General features: G+C 38.5%; 1 protein-coding gene across 1 annotated transcript in view; it reads left to right on the forward strand.

Annotated features, from left to right (window-relative positions):
* The window catches only part of WWC3 (WWC family member 3), a 108,777-nt gene that overhangs the window by 56,849 nt on the left and 28,961 nt on the right, over nt 1-22,967 (forward strand). The window contains exons 6-9 of the mRNA XM_059816278.1: nt 1,392-1,521; nt 8,223-8,372; nt 10,475-10,548; nt 20,134-20,376. Coding sequence (XP_059672261.1) covers nt 1,392-1,521; nt 8,223-8,372; nt 10,475-10,548; nt 20,134-20,376 — 597 coding nt within the window. The remainder of the gene's footprint in view (nt 1-1,391; nt 1,522-8,222; nt 8,373-10,474; nt 10,549-20,133; nt 20,377-22,967) is intronic.

A 22,967-nucleotide genomic window follows, 5' to 3' on the forward strand; every position in this document is an offset into this window, starting at 1 on the left:
TATTGTGAGCTGCACAATAAAACCACAGGATTTTCATTCAAGCCTTTTGATTTTTCATTTTAATATTTTAATTTTAAAGCAAGTAATCGGCTGCAAGTGGCATTTCACTGATTTTGTTTAACTGGCAGAACACAATGAGTGAGTGTTGTTGACACTCTTAGCTTAATATAATACCTACCTTGAAACTTTTAGTTATGCTCAATATTTTAAATAGAGTTTGAGAATTCTAGTCATATATGTATAGCACACCCTCTCTTACTACATCTTTCTATGAACTGATGTCCTGTGTAATGACCAATGTATGTTTTATGTTTAATTCTGTTAACCAGAGACACCTTATCCTGGAGGTGTTCATTCTTGGCATTGGCTTAGGGACCATTGCATGAACCACCTTTTTTTCTATATACGCACTTTTTATGCTAGGTTAACAGGAAAATTGAGGTTTTCATATTTTAAGAGGAATTTAACACAATTTTCACTAATTGCTGTGGGTAGCCTGTTAAAATCCCATAGCCGTTTGTTATAAATCCAAGACCAACTGGTAAGTTCTAGTAAGTTCTGCAGAGTTTCTGGTCTTGTTCTTTATCTGTATATCAAAGCAAATTATTAAGATGATACACTGGACTAGGCTTCTGTGTCCTGATCTGTTGTCCATTACTATTGCAAAGTGTCGGGAAAAAAGCTAAAAATTCAGACAGTGGTTGTCCCACTTAAGAGAAGATGAGAGATTTTTATGTCAAGATGGAAATGTTAGTAGTACTTCAACCTGATGTAGTGGGTAGCGCTCTTGCTCCTTGCTGAGTTTGCATTTGAAATCTTCTGGGATGGTCCCATGTGATACTCCCTTAGTGCGGGACGATGATGTCTTCTAGAAAAGATACTCAAAGGTGTCCATAATGGCAGGAAAGCACTTGCAATAAAATTTTAGGAATTAAAAATTTCTTCCGAAGAAAATGAAAAGCATTTGTTAGAAACTTCCAAACCAAGATCAGATAGAAGTCCTGGAAGAGATGTTGCAATGTGTAGTGCTGCATGGGACTGTGACAGCTAGGCTGCTAATATCTTTTATCTTTTAAGTTATTACCGTGTAGATTAGTTCTAGGTTGATTTTGCTTTTGTTGCAGGAAATAGCCCACAGACATTGCCCATAAGTAAGCTCTATATTAGGACATTAAAACCAGAAAATTTGTTGATTCTGCAGAACCTGGGTAGTTAATTGCATTGCTTTGTCTTTAGAGTGTACTAGGCACTAAGTGCTGTGTTAATTCCACGTAGAGTATCATTTTATCCCTGGAAATAAAGTGGTACATGAATATACAAGAGGTCTGAAAACATCTATGCTTTTTCTAATTATATGAAAATTCCTGAACTTGTCTTAATCTTTTCAACAGGATTGATCGTAAGATGTCAAGTGCTCATACAAATTATAGACTGGATGAAGCACAGGCTATAATGAATGAGCTTCGCACCATAAAGAAAGCTATATGCACAGGCGAAAAAGAAAGGCAGGACCTCATGCAGGTAAAAAATATCTTACTGAACAAATAGCTGATAAAAAGTAATAATCTTCCTCTATTTTCTTGTTTGTGATTGCATTGGGGTTACCAAGTTTAAATAAGGAAGTGGGGTGGCCTAAACTGATTTTTGTTTGATAATTGTTAATAGCAGGCAGCTCAGAAGAGGTGAGTAGTCATTGTCTGTGCTGTGAACGTAAGACTTCATATGTGTTTCATATTTTTGTCTTAGATAATGTACTATCCTTACATTTAGATCAATGCCTTTATTGAATATAGCTTTCCATTGCTGCTGACTATATCAGAGATTGCTATGGAGTAATTAGGCGGCATTTAAAAATAAATCTTTACATTTTACAGTATTTGTTTTTCATTTTGTTTAATGTGTTCATGTATTACCTATAATGAAGTAGGACTGAGAATTCATGTGCTAAAATGTTTACCAGTTTATCTACCAAGTTTTTCCTTTTATAAGCACTTCACAAATTGGATCTCTATGTCACTGTGCCACAGTTTAGCAGCTCTCCTTTTTCTACCCCAAACTCTCCTCTTAAGTACCCATATCAAGACAAACATTAATTTCAAATGTTCTCACAAACCCCTCAAAGAGTATGATTAAATACAATGTATACGAAAACGATTGTGCGAGCTTTAGATTATTTTATGAATCGGAGCATGAGGGTTGAGGGGAGATACATGCCTGAGTAGTGATCTAACTTTTAAATGGATTCTGCATCCTGCTCTGAGCTCTCAGTTGCTGTGTCTGCGTTATTAAAGTGATTGGAGCTTGATCAAACAGCCATGAGCCTCTGCCACCCCAGGGACTTCAGTAGAGACATACCCAAATATGCTGCAGATACACAGGGGTGACAATGACAGTTCTCTTCATCCAGTCTTCAAACTGCTATATGGAAAAAGGCATCTTTGTAACCTAAATTTTTGGGACTGTACTGAATCAGTATTGCCATTCAAATATTTTCTTTGGGTTTTCTCTCCAGTAGTGTTGCGCTGGGTTATTTTTTTTCTTTAATTATTAAATGATATGGGTAGGTTGTAATCTACATATAATGAATTTCCATGGTTATACAATTATCCAGTCTCCAAAGCATTACCTAAAGGTCAGCTGATGGCCCACAAGTCCTTGTTCAAGTAGACAGGAAACTTAAGTCACTATGAAAGAGAGAGTCGTGGTGAATGGAGTCAAATCCAGTTGGCGGCCAGTCGCAAGTGGAGTCCCCCAGGGCTTAGTTTTGGGGCTGGTCTTGTTTAATATATTTATCGATGATCTGGATGAGGGGATTGAGTGCACCCTCAACAAGTTTGCAGACAACACCAAGTTGGGAGGGAGTGTTGATCTGCTTGAGGGTAGGAAGGCTCTGCAGAGGGATCTGGACAGGCTGGATCGATGGGCCCAGGCCAATTGTATGAGGTTCAACAAGGCCAAGTGCCGGGTCCTGCACTTGGGACACAACAACCCCATGCAACGCTACAGGCCTGGGGATGAGTGGCTGGAAAGCTGCCTGGTGGAAAAGGACCTGGGGGTGTTGGTCGACAGCCGGCTGAATATGAGCCAGCAGTGTGCCCAGGTGGCCAAGAAAGCCAACGGCATCCTGGCCTGTATCAGAAATAGTGTGGCCAGCAGGAGTAGGGAGGTGATCGTGCCCCTGTACTCGGCTCTGGTGAGGCCGCACCTCGAATACTGTGTTCAGTTTTGGGCCCCTCACTACAAGAAGGACATCGAGGTGCTGGAGCGTGTCCAGAGGAGGGCGACAAAGCTGGTGAGGGGTCTGGAACACAAGTCTTATGAGGAGCGGCTGAGGGAACTGGGGTTGTTCAGTCTGCAGAAGAGGAGGCTGAGGGGAGACCTTATCGCTCTCTACAATTACCTGAAAGGGGGTTGCAGAGAGGTGGGTATTGGTCTCTCCTCCCAAGTGACAAGCAATAGGACAAGATGAAGTGGCCTCAAGTTGCTCCAGGGGAGGTTCAGGCTGGATATTAGGAAAAATTTCTTTACTGAGAGAGTGGTGAAGCATTGGAATAGGCTGCCCAGGGAGGTGGTTGAGTCACCCTCACTGGAGGGTGTTCAAGGAACGTGTGGACGTGGCACTGCAGGACAAGGTTTAGTGGGCATGGTGGTGTTTGGTTGATGGTTGGACTTGATGATCTTACAGGTCTTTTCCAACCTTAATGACTCTGTGATTCTGTAAAATGTTTCTGCCTTGGCAACTTTTAACATATTTGATATTTTGTGTTGGCCAAGTTTTAAAGCGATTCTCAGTCTTCCACATGCCTCACTAGCAAGAAATTATTAGAAAGGCAGTTCTTTATGGATGCAGTGACATACATTTTAGGAAACTAACTGGTAATTTGAAGACTTGTATGTGAGATCTTGGGGCAGCTTAATTACTGGCCTTGTTTTCACTCCCCCACTAGACTTTTTTTTTTCCCTTTTCTTTACATTTTCAGTCCTCAGTGGCACTAAATCCATCTGTAAACATTGAGGTGCCTTGAAAATCATATCAGTTAAACCAACTTTAAATGCACTTGCAGTTTCTTTAAATACAGTGTTGAGGGAGTTAGAAGTCTAGGATCAAGCTTAGGATCAAGGATTGGGCAATGCTGGCAGCACCAAAACATAGAGGTCGCACAAGACAGAAGCGAAAATGAAAAATGTTGCCATCCTTCTTTGTGGGTCTACATGGCATACAGGAAATATCAGTCTAGGAGGTATCATTTTTGTAATTAATGACAATCTGTTGTGATAACATCCAATAATAGACATATAGTCCAGGAGAATATAGAAGATAGTTCTTCCACACAGGCCTAGCATGCAAAACAGTTCTGCTTGTTTTGTTGCAATCATAATAAGGGATTAAATGCCATAGTTTACAAGATCTACAGTTGTAAAAATTATGTATTTCTGCCAATTTACTGTGCTCTGCAAAATTATCCCGCTTTCTGTCTGATTTTTTTTATATTTTGACCAAAATAAATAGAATTATTTTTGTTATCACCAAACATTTCTGTCTTTTGCCTTTTTATGATTAGTTGAAGATTGTTATGGATTTATTTTGCTTTGTCAAACAAGTGCAACTCTATTTTAAGTATATTCCTAATGAGTTCAGAATTTGATTTTTAATTTCCTACCAATTTTGAAATTGATTTGTCCTCAAAAATGCTAGATTTTAAAGCTATTGTTGGTAAGACAAGCTTTCTTATGAAAAACTTTTTGTTTTGAAACCTGTTTATAGAGGAGTTTGAAGTATTGTGTAAACAGATGGGGATTTATTTCAGAGAAAGGAAATAGACAATTTCTTACAATTCCTTAATTTAAATCTGGCCAGTGTAAGCAACAGAACTAAACATAGTAGAAGTGACTCAGTCTTGTGTAGGTGCTTGGAAAATTGTAGCTGTCATAGAAATATGGTAATTGGATTGAGTTGTGTGGGAGAGAAGGCTGTCGAGGGAAGGGGAGTGTGGTCAGTGTTAAACTGGGTGCTGTGGTTACAAATAAAGCCAAATATGCAGTGTCACTGCTCCAAGAAAGTGGGTGAACTTTTTACATAAGCTTGAGTAATCAAGGTGCGTGGTTAAGTTCCCGACAGCAATGTGTGTGTCTCTCCCCTCCCCCATCCCTTTCATACTTTTGTTTCTGTTCCAGTATGTGTATATGCTTTTAAAATGTTGTCCTTTATCCTTAGGAAGCATTGGAGTTTGGTTTTTTGTGGTTTTTTTTCTTTCTTTTTTCTTTGCCTTTCTTTTCTTTACCAGTTAAACAGGCTAAATAGGTTAGATAGGAACTGCACTGAAATTCTGTGTGGCAGAGAGCTCCTGAATCAGATAGCAACAGACAATGATGAAATGACAGTGCTCATTTCTTTCTTTTTGAGTAGGTCTGGGCTGCTGTGCCTAGAACTTCACATCCATATGATAGGCTGGTCTGGCAGTTTCTGTGGGATCGCCATAAACAATCCATAAACCCCAGATGAAAGATGGATTCCCCCATATAGCTGGGGAGGTTATTACTTCTAGTAGTTATGTAAATTGTTTCTATCTAAAAGTATGCTAAGTCAGGTTGTAATTTTCCATGTTAGAATTGATGGAGGCTGTGCTTTCACTCATCCAACTAGAAGGACTCAAAGCATATATATGCTTACCCTAGAGCATAGTCACCTATGCACGTAGATGTGAGTTAAGGTGATGCTACATGGTGATTGCCACCTGCCAAATGCTATGTAATTTTTAAGTAGTATCCAGGGTTCAGCAGCTGTGCCTGAATAGGAAGCCTGGCCTGCAGCCAAGCAGCTCTTCATTACCTGCCAAGGAGATACTGGAGGGCATCAGGAGCACACCAGGAGTGCACTGAAGTAGCTGAAGTACAGACAGAAGCTTAAAGTTCTGGCATCAGGATCTTTGGTGTTACATATGCCTGTAACATAGTATGTGTTAGCCAAAGGTGCCAGATGGGACATAGCTTATTTGGGAGAAACCTCAGGCTTTCTGAATCCCCAGTTTTTGTTCATGTGACTGGCTCTGCTTTACTGGGAAGAGGACATGTTAGATGTTTGTGTACCTATGATTTGAAATTATTATTTCCATGTTATAAACCCATTAGGGATCCATCTTGATCCTCCATACGGCAGGAGGCTGACAGGACTGGATGATTTCCAGTGAGTTTTGAAGAAGAGAGTTAGACAGGAATCTGCAATTTTCAATTTTCAGAAAGTGGAAGGCACTCTGATTTTCTTTTTGCCATGTCATGGAGCAGTTCATTTTGCAGCAAGTCTTGGAGGATAAAGAGACACTAGCGAGGGACTTACGGGAACGTAACTTGAAATTGAACTTTGCTGTCTCAGGACTGAGAAGAAGCAGTTTTGTTTGTCCTTCCTACTAAGATGGCACAGTTCAATTGGGAGGTGGCAGAAGAATTGGCTTTTTTGGGGGACCCACGACAAATTGAGCTTCTGGAGGCAAATAGCAGTAGCCTTGTCCCACTGCCAGCATGTCTGGCATTGCTCTGCACTGTCCTCTGTCCCTGCCAGTGCTGAGCGCAAAATCCCAGCCCTGCTCAGACCTTGTAATACCATCAGACAGAGACTGAAGAGGGAGCAGCACATGCTCTCTGACATGCGGTGTGTACCTATGTCTCTCCCTGCCTTTCCCCAGCAGGAAGAAGGGAAATTGTGTGTGATTGCGGGGACAGCAGGGATGAGCACAGGCCCCCCACTCTTGTGACTAGGGAGCCCACTTGTTCGTTTGTCCTGCACCAGGCTGGGTATTTTCCCTTTTTTTCATCCCAGGGGAGGCAGGCCTGAGGGAGGGACTGGTACATAATGAGAACATTTCAGACCTGCTGCAATTCCTGTGGATGCTTCCTAGGCTCTGAAACTGGATGCCTTCGTCTACAAGGTGGCCTTGCTATTCCTGTGAGCAGCAACCAGTTGCTGCTACACAGGTTCGTCTTCTTGACTCCATTAGTTGAATTTGTTGTAAGAAAAGGCAGTATTGATGTGTTACTCTTTGTAAATGGCACTTTGAAAACTGAGAAATCTCCTGATAATTGGATGTGGACAATAACTGGGGCTTGTTGCAAATCAGCAGTTGTCAGAGCCACTGAGATTCCTGAAGGCCAGCCTTTTCCCAATGCATGCTTCAGATTTGTCTCTGATTCTGTAGTTTAGGCACCTGAGTAAGCAGTTTTAATAGTTTTTTATGTGTATTTTCGGAACCAGATGGTTTGATTATGTTATGATTTCTAAATTGATACAGCTCTTCAAATTTCTGATAAGTTTTTTTTCATGTAATTTAATTGTCCTTACCTTCTGGTGAGGGGACAGAATTTAATCTTTTAATGTCTTTTTTTTTTTTAATGTTCTTTTGATGCATAATGCTTAGAGTGTCTGTCATAGATGACAGCCTGCACAGTGATTTTGTTATTGATACTACATTATCTGTAATTTTTGAAAAATAGAGAATGCACAATCAGAAAATAAAAGCAATATTAACAATTTTATCTTTTTTTAAAGGAGTTGTAGGAGCCTGCCAGCCAAGCTTATATTGTCAAGCAAGTTATTGTTATAATTTTGTGTGATTCTGTCTTAGTCCCCTTTCCCCTTAAAGACTGCTTGATGTCTCTGCTTTACCCTCACAGTTTGTGTCATTGTCTAGACATCTCAGAGATGTCCCTTGCTTAACCCAAAGTGTAAAATATCTCTTAACTATGTGAACCTTGGGTAAGAGAGCACAAGGGTGAAATCAGCTGTCATAAAAATCTAATCAATACAAGGTATTCATCAAGTTGGATGTGAATAGCAGTAGTGGCTAAGGAATGTAACCTGTGCAGAAGATGGCAAAAAGGCAGGTGAATCACATTTGTCTTCCCTATCAGCTAACCTGAAGGTTGACAGCTGCTAGATTTGAAGAACTATAAGCCGTACAAAAGTTAAAACATTAATAGATCCAAAACAAATAATTTAAAATCTGTTTACTGTTAGATGTATCTTTTAAAAGGAGAGGTTTATTTCAAAGCAAAGCTTCTGCATCTTAGTAACACTACAATGAATTTTACTTTCTGTAAATAGCTCTTTATAGGCAAGCTACCAGTCCTATTTCTAAAATAGATTTTTTCTTTGTTTTCTATTAATAAAAGAATTATAAAAATCAGTTTTTCTAATTTTTTTTTTTTTTTTTAACTCTCTTCTCCTGTAGAGCCTGGCCAAATTAACAGATGGATTCAGGAATAGCTGTTGTATTACAGATTCCCTGCAGGATCTCCAGCACAATTCTAGTTCGCTCAGCGACTCCTGCTTACCTCAACAACACTGCGATGCTTGTTCTCAGACTGATATCACTGGAGAGGTATGCGTTCCTATGTGAGACGTTTGCCATAGAAAATAAGCTGCTTTTGTACTATAGCGATACATTGTTACTTCCTGTTTTAATTTAAGATGTGTTGGCTGTTGCAGAACAAAAAATCCAAAGCAATATTGGTGGTGAAAGAGTTGCGTTTGCTTATTGTTTCCAGAGCACGTGAGCGGGGCTCATGAGTGGTGGGCTTTGTGGTTCTGCTACTTGAGCGTGGTACAGGGGCGTAGCGATGTGCTCCCAGGTCAGTGACAGGTAAAATCAGCTTCTGGACTCAGCCAGCCCGGCAGAGCACTTCTTGCATCATCATAGGTTCATCTCTGAGTAACAGCTCTTGCTGAGGTGTGCATGGACCTCTTCTCTTCATGTCATCAGCTCTGACTTACTGCTACTTGTAATGATGCAGGAAGGGAGAAAACGCTTTAGCCAGCTTGAAGTCGCAGTAGACACTTGCTTGTGCAGTAGTGTGAGATGTTAGTATTCTGGTAGTAGTGATGGATGTATTTTTTTTTTTTTTTAAATCTTGTTTTTACCATGCTTGTCATCATTGTTCATATACATCAAAGCTGTAGGGTAGACCTCTGTTTCTTTCCTCTGTCTGAGGCAAGGGAAGTATTTGTTAGTCTCAAAGTATTTTTCTTAAAAACTAACAAAACTTCTAATCTAGTCTGTCATACCTTTATGCTCAAATATGCCTTCAAATATGGTATTTGAGGAGAACATATTAGTATTCCTTGGAAATGGTTCTGTGTCAATGAAATTGTGTATTCCAAATAATAAAAATTTGGCTTGCAATAGTACTATGGCAGCCTAGCTGTTCTGCAGCAGTAAAACATTTGCCTCTGTGGATGAGATTGACAACAAAGCAAGAAGACAACCTGTTGTAGTTTGTTAGTACTGTAGTTTGGATGTTACTCCACGTTTGGTTAGAAATTTTTATTGAACTACGTAACTTTTTAATTGTAGGCTTTTATCATCCCATTTCTCCTCTATTGTCTTCTTTCACTGCTGACTGGTTGCCAAGTTGGATGTCTCCAGAGGGCCTCTGCAGAGGAGGAAGTCTGTGTTTTTGCGAAGATACACTCCTAAAGCGTCTAAGAAAACTTAGCTAACACTAGGCTGTCTTCCAGTGTGTTAGGTAGATGGTGCCTTTGGGATGTCATTTTTCGGACTGGTGGTGGATGTGATTATTGAATTCCGAAACGTATTACCAAAATGAACATAGCAGCGTTTTCCCATTCACAATACACGTTGAACGCCATGCAAGACAAGCCAAGTACAGCCTGAAAATTGTGTTTATCAGCTATAGGTTTTTTGTTAGGAAAATAAAATTACATAATTATGTTAATTGTTTTCCTGAATTGTTAGTAGTCGAATGTGAGTAAAAAAGAGGTGGATTTTTTACATGTGTAATGATGAAGAGAGCAAAAGCAACAGTTAGATGAGAAATCCAGAGGTGCAGCAATGCACTCAAACAGGGACTTGGGTTTTAACTATTAGACCGTACGCAGACTTCTGAAGAGGGGAACTGGTGATGCCCTAAGATGGAGAGAAGTTGCTGTAGAAACTGGACTGTATACAGTGGGAGTTGTAGCATAAATGCGCACCCTGTGATTGGTTCAAGAATCAGGTGATGTTTTTGTAATAGTGTTTAAAATGCACTAATGATCTAAGTGCTGGGTAACATCACAGTACAGGGAATGTAATCTGAATTACTTCTAATTAGCCATAAAATAGCTGTATCAAGTAGTAAAATATTTCAATTAAAATACTCTGTGTTTTAGGCTTGGATAAAGTTGAAAAACTTTGACCGTTCATCAATGATTCGATTTGCTAACCCTTGATTTCCAGGATCATAATTTATTGAAAGGGCTCATTTATCTTCTGTATTTTTAGCAATAAACCAGTTTTGTATTTCTAAAGCATGAAATTGATTTTTATTACGTTACTACTTAAAGCATTGAGGTTTTTTAGTGAGTCCAGTAAGTGAGACTAATTTATCCCTTTCTTTATTGTGAAAGTGGTTTTAAATTCTCATTTCTCCCTCTGTTTCCCCCCCCCCCCCCTCCCCTCCTTGCTCTTCAACTCTGCAAAAGTTTGGGTTTGACGACAAAACGAGACTTGTAGACAAAGTAAGACTGAACTGGCAATATGAAGAGGCCAAGAAAAGGTAATTAAAGATAAGTTTGTTGGTTTTTATTTTTACTCTTGTGATGAAAGTTTTCAAAGTAGAACTGGAACCAGCCTCCTAGCTGAAATGGCTTTAGGAAGACTAATTTGCTTACTGTTGAGTAGTTCACAGATAATAAAAGCTTAGGTAAACATAAGACTTTATCACAAGATTATTATATTTGTTTGCAGAGATAAAGCTAAATGTCAGCCCTGTTCTACACTTGTATAAACACAAAATTGCAGTAGTTTAATTGAACTGTTTTAAATTTTTTTCCTCCTCTTTTCAAACCTCAGTATAAACAGTCTTTAAATTTACGCTTATCAGCCTCGTCTCTCAGTACATTCGGAGCTTTGCATACCTGTGTTCTAAGTTCAATGTACTGAAGTCGTGAACTCAGTGTGAAGAAAGAATGCAGAACTTCTGTGAGATAAATGAAGATGTTCAGAGCTGAACAAAAGGGTACATAAAAATAAATGTTGAGGTTGGAAAAAAATCTGATAAAAATTTAAAAAAATATTACTTTAAATAGATTAATTCTTCACTAAGTCCTTCAATCTAATTGCTTATTGTAAGTATTTCTTTTGTGAAGGTCAGTCTTGCAGTTGTTTTTCATGGCTTTGTAAAAGTAATCTATTCTTATTTAGTATTATTTTAAAAATACTACCTACTAGTATAGTTTAGCGGGTCCTCATTTAACCTCATTATTTTCAAACTATTTGCCACATACTCAGGACAATAGTGTAGGTATAGATGATGACTTGAACACAGAAATTTTATGCACTTACGATTACTTTAATTTGTGCTGATGGAACATTCTCTTGTTAAAATTGATGGACACTTAAAAGATTCTGTATAGTTAACTTCAAAAATCATAGTTTTAAACTTGTTTTTAAGTTAGGATTTTTCTTTTTTCTTTTCAACTTTGTCTGTTTTGTCAGTTTTTTACATCTCTCAGAACAAGGGTTAAAAAAAAGTTCAATACTTTTGCCTCATTTTTTTCATATTATGGTGACTTTTTCTTTGGGGGAAACAGTAATGCTGTCATGTCTTGGCAGGGATTGGAAGCTTTATAGGCAATTCGCCATTTTGTTGTTCTTGGAAAATTTACCCACATTTGGATGCAATACAGGCTTCTAAAAAAAAAAATTAAATTGGTGCAAGCACATTAGAGATACACAGCTAAAGCTTCAGGATTTGTAACTGGAATGAAAGTCTGCATTGTAAAATCCTGCATGTGAATACCAGTGACTCTTACCTAATAAAGGTTAAATAATTGGGCAAAAAAAGGGCAAAACAAAAACCCATCCATGTCCTTTTTGGTCACAGGCTTAACCCTTAGCGCTTAATAGTCCAGTGATAATTTAGGGGTTCATGACAGTTGCTGAAAGAAGAAGGATAGAATTCAGTTTTATACTGTTTAGTTTAGCAGAGGCACTGGTGCTGTAAAGATTGCATTAACTGTTTTTAGTTCAGTTTTCCCACATACCTTTTATATGTGTTTTTCAAAACAATTCTCGTGTGTTATTGCAGGGAAAAGATAGAGTGGTGGGGGGTGGGTTGGTTGGTTGGGGTTTTTTTTTTTCTTTCCTTCCCCCCCCTCCCCCCCCCCAGTAGCAGAAGCATTTCTCAGCTGGAAATGCCGAACATTTGTTTATGCATGGAATGCATTATTTCTGAACATCAGAAGTGAGCTGGGGTTTGCTGTTAATTAAGTGTAGAAAATCTGGGTAACTAACTTTCCAACTAGAGAATAGTAATTGCAGTAAGGGTAGTTTTCCTGTCCTGGGATAGCAGCTCTGACAATGGTCCGTTACTTAGCAAAAGCATGTTAGTTGCTCTAAAATAGTAGCCTTGTTCTGCCCAGTATGTTGTACGGAAGTAATCAGCTTTCAGCTTTTGAGTGGAACTGCACAAAGCTCATTGCCCCTACCAGTTATCTCTGTGGTTGCATTCTTCATTTATCATGCATTCCTTCCCCTTAGCTTGCTGGCATTTCTGTAGGGCTTTTGTCTCTACTAAATATCTTTGTGTTCGTTCTCCCTTGGCTGGTGAAATATCTACTGTTACTGCACAGTGTGGGTGACGGAATGTGCTGCGATGGATTAAAATCTACAAAGTAGAAAATTAAAATGCTACAGTATGTCACAGCTGTAAAGCCATATATTATGACTACTTGCTTGTCAAACAGGGTGTGGAACCGTATAGCAAATAAGTACAACAGACAAACTGTCTTATTTCCAAGTTTTAACCGGGAGACTTTTAAAATACACTGTAGGAGAAAAGTGTGTCTTTTCCCTTAAAGGAAAGCAGGAGAAAAGCCCCACAAACTGAAGGACAGTGTGTTGTGTGAATCTAGCCAGAGGATCATACAGCTCTAGATATGAGCAGAATATTTGCCATTTGTAGTAAAGAAGTTTTCAAAAATAAAAATATGTTCTGTGTATATGGTGTCTTAGCAAGGAAATGTAGTGTTGGGGTTTCTGAATGAACTGTCTTGAGGAATTCAGGAGATGAGACCCAGTGATAGTAGAAAAGTTGGCTTATACTCCCAAAATATCTCTCCTCCCTCATGAAAGATAATTTGATTTTAATTCCTCCTTCAGAAATCTCTCTTAATTAGGGAGTGGTTTGGCCTTTGCATAAATTAAGACATTCGCATAGCTTTTTTTTCCCTTCAGTTTCCCACCGGAAGGAAGTTGGATAATTTGCAATTTAATTTTTCCCGTGGGTATTTCAGATGTTGTGAGCTGGGGGTTCTGACATCTTCAGCATGCTGGGGAAGAGGTCCTCTCTCCTATGTCTGATCCAGGCTCTGGGAGGAGGCGTGTAAATTCTACTTTTTAACTCTCCAGTCATGCTGAAGAGAGGCACAGTCACTTTTCTTCTGCTCTTTATTCTTCTCTTCCCTCCGCCCCCCATTATTTTAAAATAAACTGTACCTTATTTCCATGAAATTTCTTCTCTCAGATCTGTCAGTGTGGCCCTCCAGCGAAGCAGGAGGGAGGGAGGACGGTCTTTTTGAACAGACAGCCCCAAGCTGCCTGGATAAATACCGTTTTTAGTTTCGGTTGCTATTTCAGTGAGACCACCTCTCATGAAAGCATTTGCACACTGGAAAGTGTACCCCTCCAGCACTTTTCTGAATATACTGTTTCATAGAAAGAGAAATCAAAAGCAAATTGTTTTTCTTTGATAACTCTTCAGTTATGCAGTTCAGTATAATGACTACATGAAGTATATTAGCAAATGATCATGAAATGTTATTGCTGCAGTGCCTCATATCCTGTGAAGTGTATTAATCAATAGATGAAAAATGATCCCTCCAATAAGAAGCACCAAAATTCTTAACTGTGATTTTTTAAAATTTTTTTCTGTTTTTTTATAATCCAGTCTGATGGTAGCTGACTTTAATGAACTAATACATCCAAGCATCTTCAACCAGCTTGTCTAATTTGGGTGCAAAAGCAGTAATGTGTTTATGCCTTCTGTAAATTTGAATTCAAAGATGTTATTTTTTCAATTCAATTGTTTAAATTATACAGTGGCTGTCAACAGACTTATTTTAGCCTTGAAAAAGCCGCCTCCTCAGCTATGCTCAATATTTCCACATTGCCTTTAAGAATGTTACTTCTTTCTTTTCAGTATAGTCGCTGAATAGTTACTTTGTTGCAAACTTGTTGTCTCATTACTGAAATTAATTTTCAGTTGGGCTTTTAAAAGCACTAGCAAGTTTGTCAGTGCAATTTGTGCTTATGCTGACAAAATACATGTTGGTTGGATAGTGATAGCAACATTCCAGTACTGATACAGTAACATAGTCAAGTATCTTCCTGTTAAAATTCATCTTGTGTAGGCAGGTTTCAAGGTGTAATTGCCTAGTTTCTAGTGAAATTCAGTGGATTTGTATGCTTTATTCTGCTAAATTAATATGAAAATCTGATTTAGGGATGAAGTAATTTGTCTGGTATCACATAAATATCTGGCTCAGACACGTCAGCTAAACCTAAATCTCCCAGTGTCAGTTTTTAAACATAAAACTTTTTGGGGGGGTTATAAAGGGAGCTGAGCCATGCTCTTGAATTGTCTTTAAAGTTTTCATTATACCAGTTTACCTGTGAATTGGGGAAAATACTAATTCCTCTCCTCCATTGGTTTTAGCAGGCTTTGCAGTTTTCCTAAAGGTGAATACCTAATTTTATCTGCAAAATGCCAGTGGACTTTAAAGGTTTCATGAGTGTCTTAAGCCAATTTAAGTCCTCCCTGTTATTGAATCGGGCTGCCAGGAAGGCTGGATATTCTACACAGCATACTCGTGTTGTCCGCCAAAGCCACAGTGGCACATACTTACAGGACCAGCCAAAGTGGACACAGTGGAGAAATTTTGTGAGCATTTGGCTGAGTACCCCAGCTTCTTGTTCTTTCCGTTTCTTTCTTCCCCTTTCTCTAGTCTTCCCCTCTTTGGATATAAATCATAATCCACTCTCAAGAGGGTCCATAAATACCAGAAATTACCGAGTTCTTACACCCTTCATTATGTGTCTTCAGTCCCACACTCACCTCCTCTGGGTATTGCACGTGGGAGAAGTTCCCTGTTACCTGAAGTGGCAGAGAACTGGGTCCAATTATAAGCCCATTATAAGCCTAAGGAAAAGAGTAAACTGGGCTGGTTTGTGTTGATCGTCTCTGCATATTTGTGTGATTTTAGCCACTGTTCTCCTACAAATCATAACTGTGGATTTTTTTTCTTTATTTTATACCCACCGGTCTTCCCATTCCACAGGTAACAAAGGCCTCAGCTGTAGAGTGGTCTGATACGTCTCCCAAAAGTCTAGGCATTTAAATGTAGGAGGCTATTGGGTTTTTTTTCCTTGGAAAATTCAAACAAAGTAACTTCAAAGAACTTGTTTAAGCTAGAAAGACCAGAGCTTGTAGGTTGGGAAGTGCCAGCTGTAAGATGCCCATAATTTGTCCCTTTTATGAGCATGCATTAGGACCTTTGTATTCCTTCAGAGTATTTCCCTCCCCAAGACACCTGTCTAATTCATAATCTGAGTAATGGTCTAAACATGGAGTTAATTGTAATTGTAAACCACACTCTTTCATCTCACAAAAAGTGATTTTTACTTTAATCTCACTTCTCATGCTATATTTTAATAAATAACCTGTTCTAAACTGACATGTTCTTGAGCCCAGCAATATAATTTCATTAGTGCTGGGTTCAGTTAGCAGTCTTGAAAACAAAAGTTCTAGATGCTAACAAAATCTTTTCGGTTCCCCAGATATTTCGAATGACAAAAGGGTTGCCCTATTTTGTCTAGGGTGGGGTCTGCATAGATATATAATGATTTAGACATGCTGTAAACTCTGAAAATACATGGGTTTTTGCCCCATGATGCAGTTTGTGTAGTAAACTACCGGCTGTACTGATCTCCACCCTCATGCTATGTCTACATTATGTTGGGCTAGGCATCATTCTACGTACATTATGGCCATTTCAGGGTAAATTTACCATTTCGAATCAGTGTTTACTTAAGATCACCAGGTGAAACCTTTGTCACCCCATCTGTGCCCCTCTTGCTTCTCTGCTTAACAGGACATGTTATGTATTCATCTCCATTTGAAATTTTTAAATACTGAAATAAGCAGCCTAAGTCAGTCTGCCTACCTAGGAAACCAGTCATTTGATACCACCTACTCCAGCGAGAGTGGAATGCAAGCTCCTCAGCACTTGTTATGCAAGGATGGGAATGGGCAAAATGCCTGGAATGTTGATGGCTTAAAATTAACTGTTTTTTTCCCAGGAATATCTTAAATTGCTGTATCAGTAGGGACCTTGGCATCTGGCATTAGGCCAGATAAAAGTACTCTTTTACAGTGACTACACCTAAGAAGTAGTATCTCAAAAAATACCCAGTAGGAAGGAAAAATGTGTTTGCTCCTAAATATTTTTTTTTCCTTTAAATTGCGACCTATGTCAAGTCTTTGATTTATTTAAGTGGGTGTTTAAGGTAGGTGACTATATGCACTAAGTCTGAAAATGCAAAACAACCACTTTTTGGTAACATACCAAAAGTGAGTATGGCTGATGTAGTATAGGTATAAAATCTGGCATGGACAAGCACAGTGAAATTGTTTATTTATGCATTTATTGTGTTTGGGAGGAAAAGCCTGTGTTGAGAGAAGATAAATTCCAATTATGGAACATGCTTAAGAGGATTGTTTAGTCTGGAGAAGAGGAGGCTGAGGGGAGACCTCATCGCTCTCTACAATTACCTGAAAGGGGGTTGCAGAGAGGTGGGTGTTGGTCTGTTCTCCCAAGTGACAAGCGACAGGACAAGAGGAAATGGCCTCAAGTTGTGCCAGGGGAGGTTCAGGCTGGATATTAGGAAAAATTTCTTTACTGAGAGAGTGGTGAGACAATGGAATAAGCTGCCCAGGGAAGTGGTGGAGTCACCATCACTGGAGGTGTTCAAGGAACGTGTGGACGAGGCATTGTGGGACATGGTTTAATGGGCATGGTGGTGTTGGTTGGTGGTTGGACTTGATGATCTTACAGGTCTTTTCCAACTTTAGTGATTCTGTGATTCTGATTCTGTGATTTTTTTATTATGTTTTTAGCAGAACTGAACACGACTCCTCAGATACTTTTCTTAGGTTTGAGTGAGTGAGACCATACAAGCGTTAGGGATGTTTTCCAGCCAAGGAGATAAAAAGTTTATCACTGGTAGCTTTTTGGAACAACTTGCCATACAGAGGGATTCCTCAGTGGACAGCAAGCAACAGAATTCCCTGAAAACTTTGGTTCATTTGCAGGAAACACAGGCTGCAGAAAACTGGCTTGCTGGTGCTGAAGTTCCCCTCCCAACAGATTCCTGCATTATGTAGTGTTTTGCGAGTGCTTTTTCTTTGCTTAAAGGGAAAACATCAAGACAAGAAGAGCTAGCAGAAATGCTAAGAGTGTCAAGGGAATCAAAGTAAATACCTGATCAGATTTTGGAACTCTTCAGTGATACAAACCCTGTGCACAGCAGTACTTTTCCCTTTAATAACAGTATAATTAAGTTACAGTATGACAACTTCCTACTTTCAAAGCATTGTCATAACAGAAATTGAGGGGAAAAAGCAAACTTTAATGTTATACACAAAGGGAGTTACATGCTCTCAGCAAGCTCAAGAGTCTAAATTAAAAACCTCTTCTATCAGAGGTGGTCTTTTACTCTACAGCTGAGCGGATTCAGTGCTTAACTAGCGCTGAAAGGGGGGATCCCACCTTTCTTTCTTGCCTGCTGGTACTTCTCTCTTCCTTGTTGCCTGCATTGGCATTTATTTGCTCTTATGGGCCGCTTCTTAACCAACTCACCCTGCATAAGAAAAATAGCTAGCAAAACAATTGTGAGTGTTAAAATGAAGGAGAGGGTCAGTCCTTCAGCTACCTTATAAAACAACCCAGAAACTTCACCAGACACATCTTACCTTCTTTCATCCACGAGCTGTGTAAGAGGTTATGAATATGGTCGCTCAAATACACTGCCAGGGCTCATCTGATTCACACTTGCTTGCCAAATTATGATAACCCAATTGTACCTGAATTCTGTAATTCTGTTGAAAGGACCTTGAGTTCCCATTTGTTTCATTTGGCACCAAACACTTGAAAATCAAGCTGTATACGCCTTCAGGAGTGTTTACTGAATCTTCAACAGCGTAGTAGCCTGGGTAGGGGAGAGGAGGGATCCTGAGTCTGCTCGCTCTTCCTGGCCCTGACGGTTGGTCGATGAGGCGAGGTGTTCTTCAGGAAGCTGCATCTGGAATTCATGCACAATAGCTGAGGCATGAAATGTGTAGACTATACGTATTGATTCACAATAGTGCTTTCAGTAGCTCTTGGCAGGAAGTTGCTTGTTAATGGAAGGAGGAGGAAATGGTATTGAAGGGCTTGATAAAGTATTCTGCTTTAGACTAAAATGTAACATAACACCCAAGTTCTTTACTTGCTGTAAATTAAATCTAAGGGGAAAAAAAATCTATTTGACAAAATTCACAGTAAAATTCCTATTCATATATGAATGCAGTCATTGCAAAATTACTTATATTGATATTTTATTTCCCTTCCCCTGATAATAAGATGGCCAAATACTTTCCAGATGTCAGTATGAAATAAACATCACACGAGGTTTTGTTTTTAAATGGGGAAAACCTTACCTTTGTCATGTCTATGCCTTTTGTTTTATTCTCAAACACATTATCCCACTGTGGATCTTCTGTTTGCTTGTTATGTGTTTTTACCTTGCATTGTTTGTTATTATCTTTTCTTTTTTTACCAGATATTTTGGAAAAAAGATTACTTAAACTAACTTACCAAAAGAATGAATGCATATCCCACTTTTATAGCTGGCTTTAAATGTGCTTTTATTTATTTATTTATTTATTTAAAGGGTGATAATGTTTTATGGTGCACTGAGCTTTGAATGCTACCATTTCAAAGTGAAGATGAAACTGAGGTGTACAAGTGCATAACTGTTGTACTGTTCTTTAGTTTAAAATGTTCAAAAATCAGAAAGCTAGATTTTTCTCTTACTTACTTTTCAATTTAACTGTAACGTTCTAAAGTGTCTAAATTGCCCATTGTAAGACAAGCACAAATACCTAGCAGTAAAAGAGTGTTCTCCCTGTTATGCTTATATACCTTTGATTTTGCCAAAAGAAACATTTGTGTAATTTCTAGATTTAGTGTTCTTTGTAATATTTAGAAGAGTTCAAAATTTGTTCTTAGCAGAACTTTTTCTTAAAATGTCAACTGTGGAATTATTCTTACAATTGTTGTTTTGTGTAGTGGTTCAGCATGTTGAGATATAGGAAACTACTTTTGGCTATAAAGCCTACTGCAAAAAAAAAAAAAATTAAGTTAGCTTATTTAATTCCTTGATTTGATGATGGATCCATCTAAAGCCACCTGTATTTCTTAACCAGTAAATTTTTTTTCCAGACCTATGTTTTTGTTTTACTGACAGCTTGCTTACTCTTAAAATGTTGTTGTTGGTCAGGATTGCCTAATATTTTCAGCCTCTTGAACCATTCCTCTACTGAAGTGGGACATGAACATATGGACCTATTGTCTCCAGAAGCATCTCCCCTTCATCCCCCTCAACTTCTCATTGCACTTTTGAAATCCCAAGTTAAGATCTGATAGTGGAAGAATGAGGGATAAAAGGATGTTCATCAGTTGTACAGGCAGCAAACTCAAGAGCTCTAAAATATGAGTTGATTTACTACATAATGAGAAAGCTGTGAAGATGCATATTGTCCATGTGATAGATAAATGCACTGTAGTTCTTATACAGCTACACACTTAGGAGCACTGCAGTTCTTTAGTGTTTTAAAAATACACAAAACAACAACAACAAATAAACACCTGAAAAACCAGAAACAAATAATCCTTCCAAACTCCTCTAAATTTTCTTGTTTCAAAATTTAGAAGAACAAAGTCACAGAAGTCAATAGGCTTCATCTTTTGGTATTTTTCCTCTTAATTGTCTTCATTTTTGACTCTTCTGAGTTTTGAAATATATTTATCCTCTTTTAAAGAGTTTCGAATATACAACAGCAGTTGGCCTTGCTAGACAATGAATCTTGGCCAGGAATGGCTGAAGCAGACAGGGACCGTCTTCAGCTCATCAAAGAGAAGGAGGCTCTTCTTCAGGAGTTGCAGCTCATTAGTCAGCAGAGACGATCCCCAGAAGACATTGCACGTTTGGAGGAAGAAAAAAGACGCTTGGAGGATGAAATTCAACGGGCTCGAGCAACGTCTGCTCATGGGGCCACTGAAAGGTTTGGGAACTTAAAGTGTTTTTTTATCTACTCTAAGATCCATGTAGGTAGTTTCAAATGGAAGAGTAGGGAATTTCACTGGGTTTAAGAAACAACAACAAAAAAACCCTACTTAGAGTAATTTGCTTTCAAAAAAGTAATAGACTGCTCCTGACTGCCATTATTTAATTCTGTCTGTCTTGAAGTTTTCTGAAGGAGAGTTAGAGTGATGTTGACTAGTTAGTTCTCCTTTCATTCATCTAAAAAGTCTGAATAGGTAGAAGAGATCAAAATAGAGTCACAAAAGAGTCTTGGAAAAATTCTGAGTGATGCTGTCTGATAATAGAGACCTGAATAACAGTACTTGGACAGTGAAAGATTTTTCTGTTATTTTGCAGTGGAGTAATATTCATCTCCAAAAGCATCAGAACAAAGATCCTTTCCCATATTTAGTTTCTTTCTTAAAACAGGAAAGTAAAATGATTATGTTTTTACTGCCTTTTGTATACAATTTTTCCTTTTAATTTGCCATCTCAGCAGTGGGAGCACATCCCAACTCTGCCATTCAGAGAACATAGTAAACAGAGTCATTCTTGCAAACATAAGTTAAATATCAAGTTATATGTGAAAACAAACAACTCCCAAAACACAGTAATGGAAACACTGTGTTTATTTCAAAGCTGCCCAGTTTTTCCTGTAGCCAAAGAAATGGACAAAACCTCTTAACCTCTTCTTGTTACCATAGTCTGCTTCCAGTGAAACCGAGAAAATACTTGTTCTTGTTTCCCAGACTTGCTTCTCTTAAATAGTGGTAAAAAGCCAGGTTTGACACTTGAGGAAAACTACATGAACCAGCTTTAATGTGATCTGTGTAAAGATTAATATTTACATAATTAAGACACTTAAAATATTTGGAAGTGCCTTCCATATACAAATTTTGAGAACTTCAGTTCCTTTGAAAAGGCTTAATTCAGACAGTAAATTCAGGCAATAAATAGGAAGTTCACAGCCAACCTGCAGTTCAGTGTTATATATTTTGCAATTTTTGTGATATTGTTACATTGGCTTTCCAGCTTAAACTGACAGAAAAGGGAGTTCACTTTACACTGCAGTGTAGTAAATTTTATTTGTTGTTTTTGGGCTCTCATGTTAGGTAGTGTATACTATGTTGGCAAGAAAGCCAAGCTGTTTTTCCATGTAGTTCATGCTGTGGAAACCAGCATTCCAATGTGTTACTTGATATTTCAGATGCTAGCAAGAAGTTGAGTAGAAGTTAGAATAATATTGAAGGGCACTCTATTTTTGTATAACAAATTGGAGGAAAGCTTAACTATCAGTAGCCCTAATTTATTTATTTGTTCTAGGCTCAGGAATAATCAAAACTATTCCTAGTTCTGCTTTTCTATTTCCACTTTCTCCTAATTGTGAAATACAGAGAAGTTTCCTCTTTAAATAATAACCAGTTCTGTTCTGTTACTGAGTTTTAAATTCAGAGTTATGCGCAGATCAGAACTAACTTAAAATCTGTATGACAGAGTTGAGGTTTTTTGTTGTTTTGTTTTTGTTGGGTGGTTTGGGTTTTTTATGTGGGGTGGCTTTTTTGGTTTTGGTGTTTTTGTTTGTTTGTTTGTTTTTTAATTTGCTGGCAGCCTTAGTTGGAGGCATCTCTTGCCCTTCAGCACACCTTACAGCATTGACGACTGTGGAGTGTAGGTTCCTAAGTTTGTTTTTCAAAGTAGATGGTGTGGATAACCCCTTCTTTCTCCTGCAAGCTTTTGAATCATTTAAGTTTCTTGCATCCATTTGTCTTTTTTCTTTTGGTTCCTTCGTGCAGTGCCTTTATCATGTACATTTACGTAGCTGAGCTGTAGCCTTCTTTGCACCACTTGGTTAACATGGTCTGAGGTCCACAGAAGCTGGAGAAAAGCTTCAGCGTTGCATGCGCTCGGGCGTGCAGCTTCTGCCGTGTGGTTGCAATGAAGGGAGCCTCCCCGGAGGGCGGTGGGGTTGCTGGAGCGAAGCGCTACAGCCCCTTGCCAGCATATGAATTGATGAAGTTGGACACCAAAGAAGTTGAGAGATTTACGCTTTTACTGCTAACAAATACATATTTTTTTCATATCTTAACCATCCAAAGTTTATTGAAACTAATCCTGTCATTTTGTTTTATCCAGAAGGACTCCCTTTTTGTTGATTTTTTTGTTTGTTTGTGTGATTTTTTTTTTTATCCTGCCCATTAACATGTTGAATTCTAGCAGCTGTCTCTACAGTTGAGGAAGGTCTGAAGCACTCAAATAAGTGTCATCCGCTTTGTCCAAACTGTCTGTCAGAATCCCAATTTCCAGCCAACTTGTGAATGCAGGGCTGGAGCAGTAACTTTCTTGAACATACAAATGTACAATACAAAACAGATTAGTACCCTGATTTCATTTTGAAGTTCAGTGATTGGGCTTGGAAAAATAAAACACCAGGAATACTTATAATTCTGGATTCAGGAAGAGAATGAATGTGATATCAATAGATAAAATCTATTCTTCAAAGTTTTAATAATCTCAAAATACAGAATTTAAGATATCTTATAGGTGTATGAGACCAACAGCATTATAGGTACA

Source organism: Gavia stellata, chromosome 1 (assembly GCF_030936135.1).
Source record: "Gavia stellata isolate bGavSte3 chromosome 1, bGavSte3.hap2, whole genome shotgun sequence".
NCBI classification, from domain to species: Eukaryota; Metazoa; Chordata; class Aves; order Gaviiformes; family Gaviidae; genus Gavia; species Gavia stellata.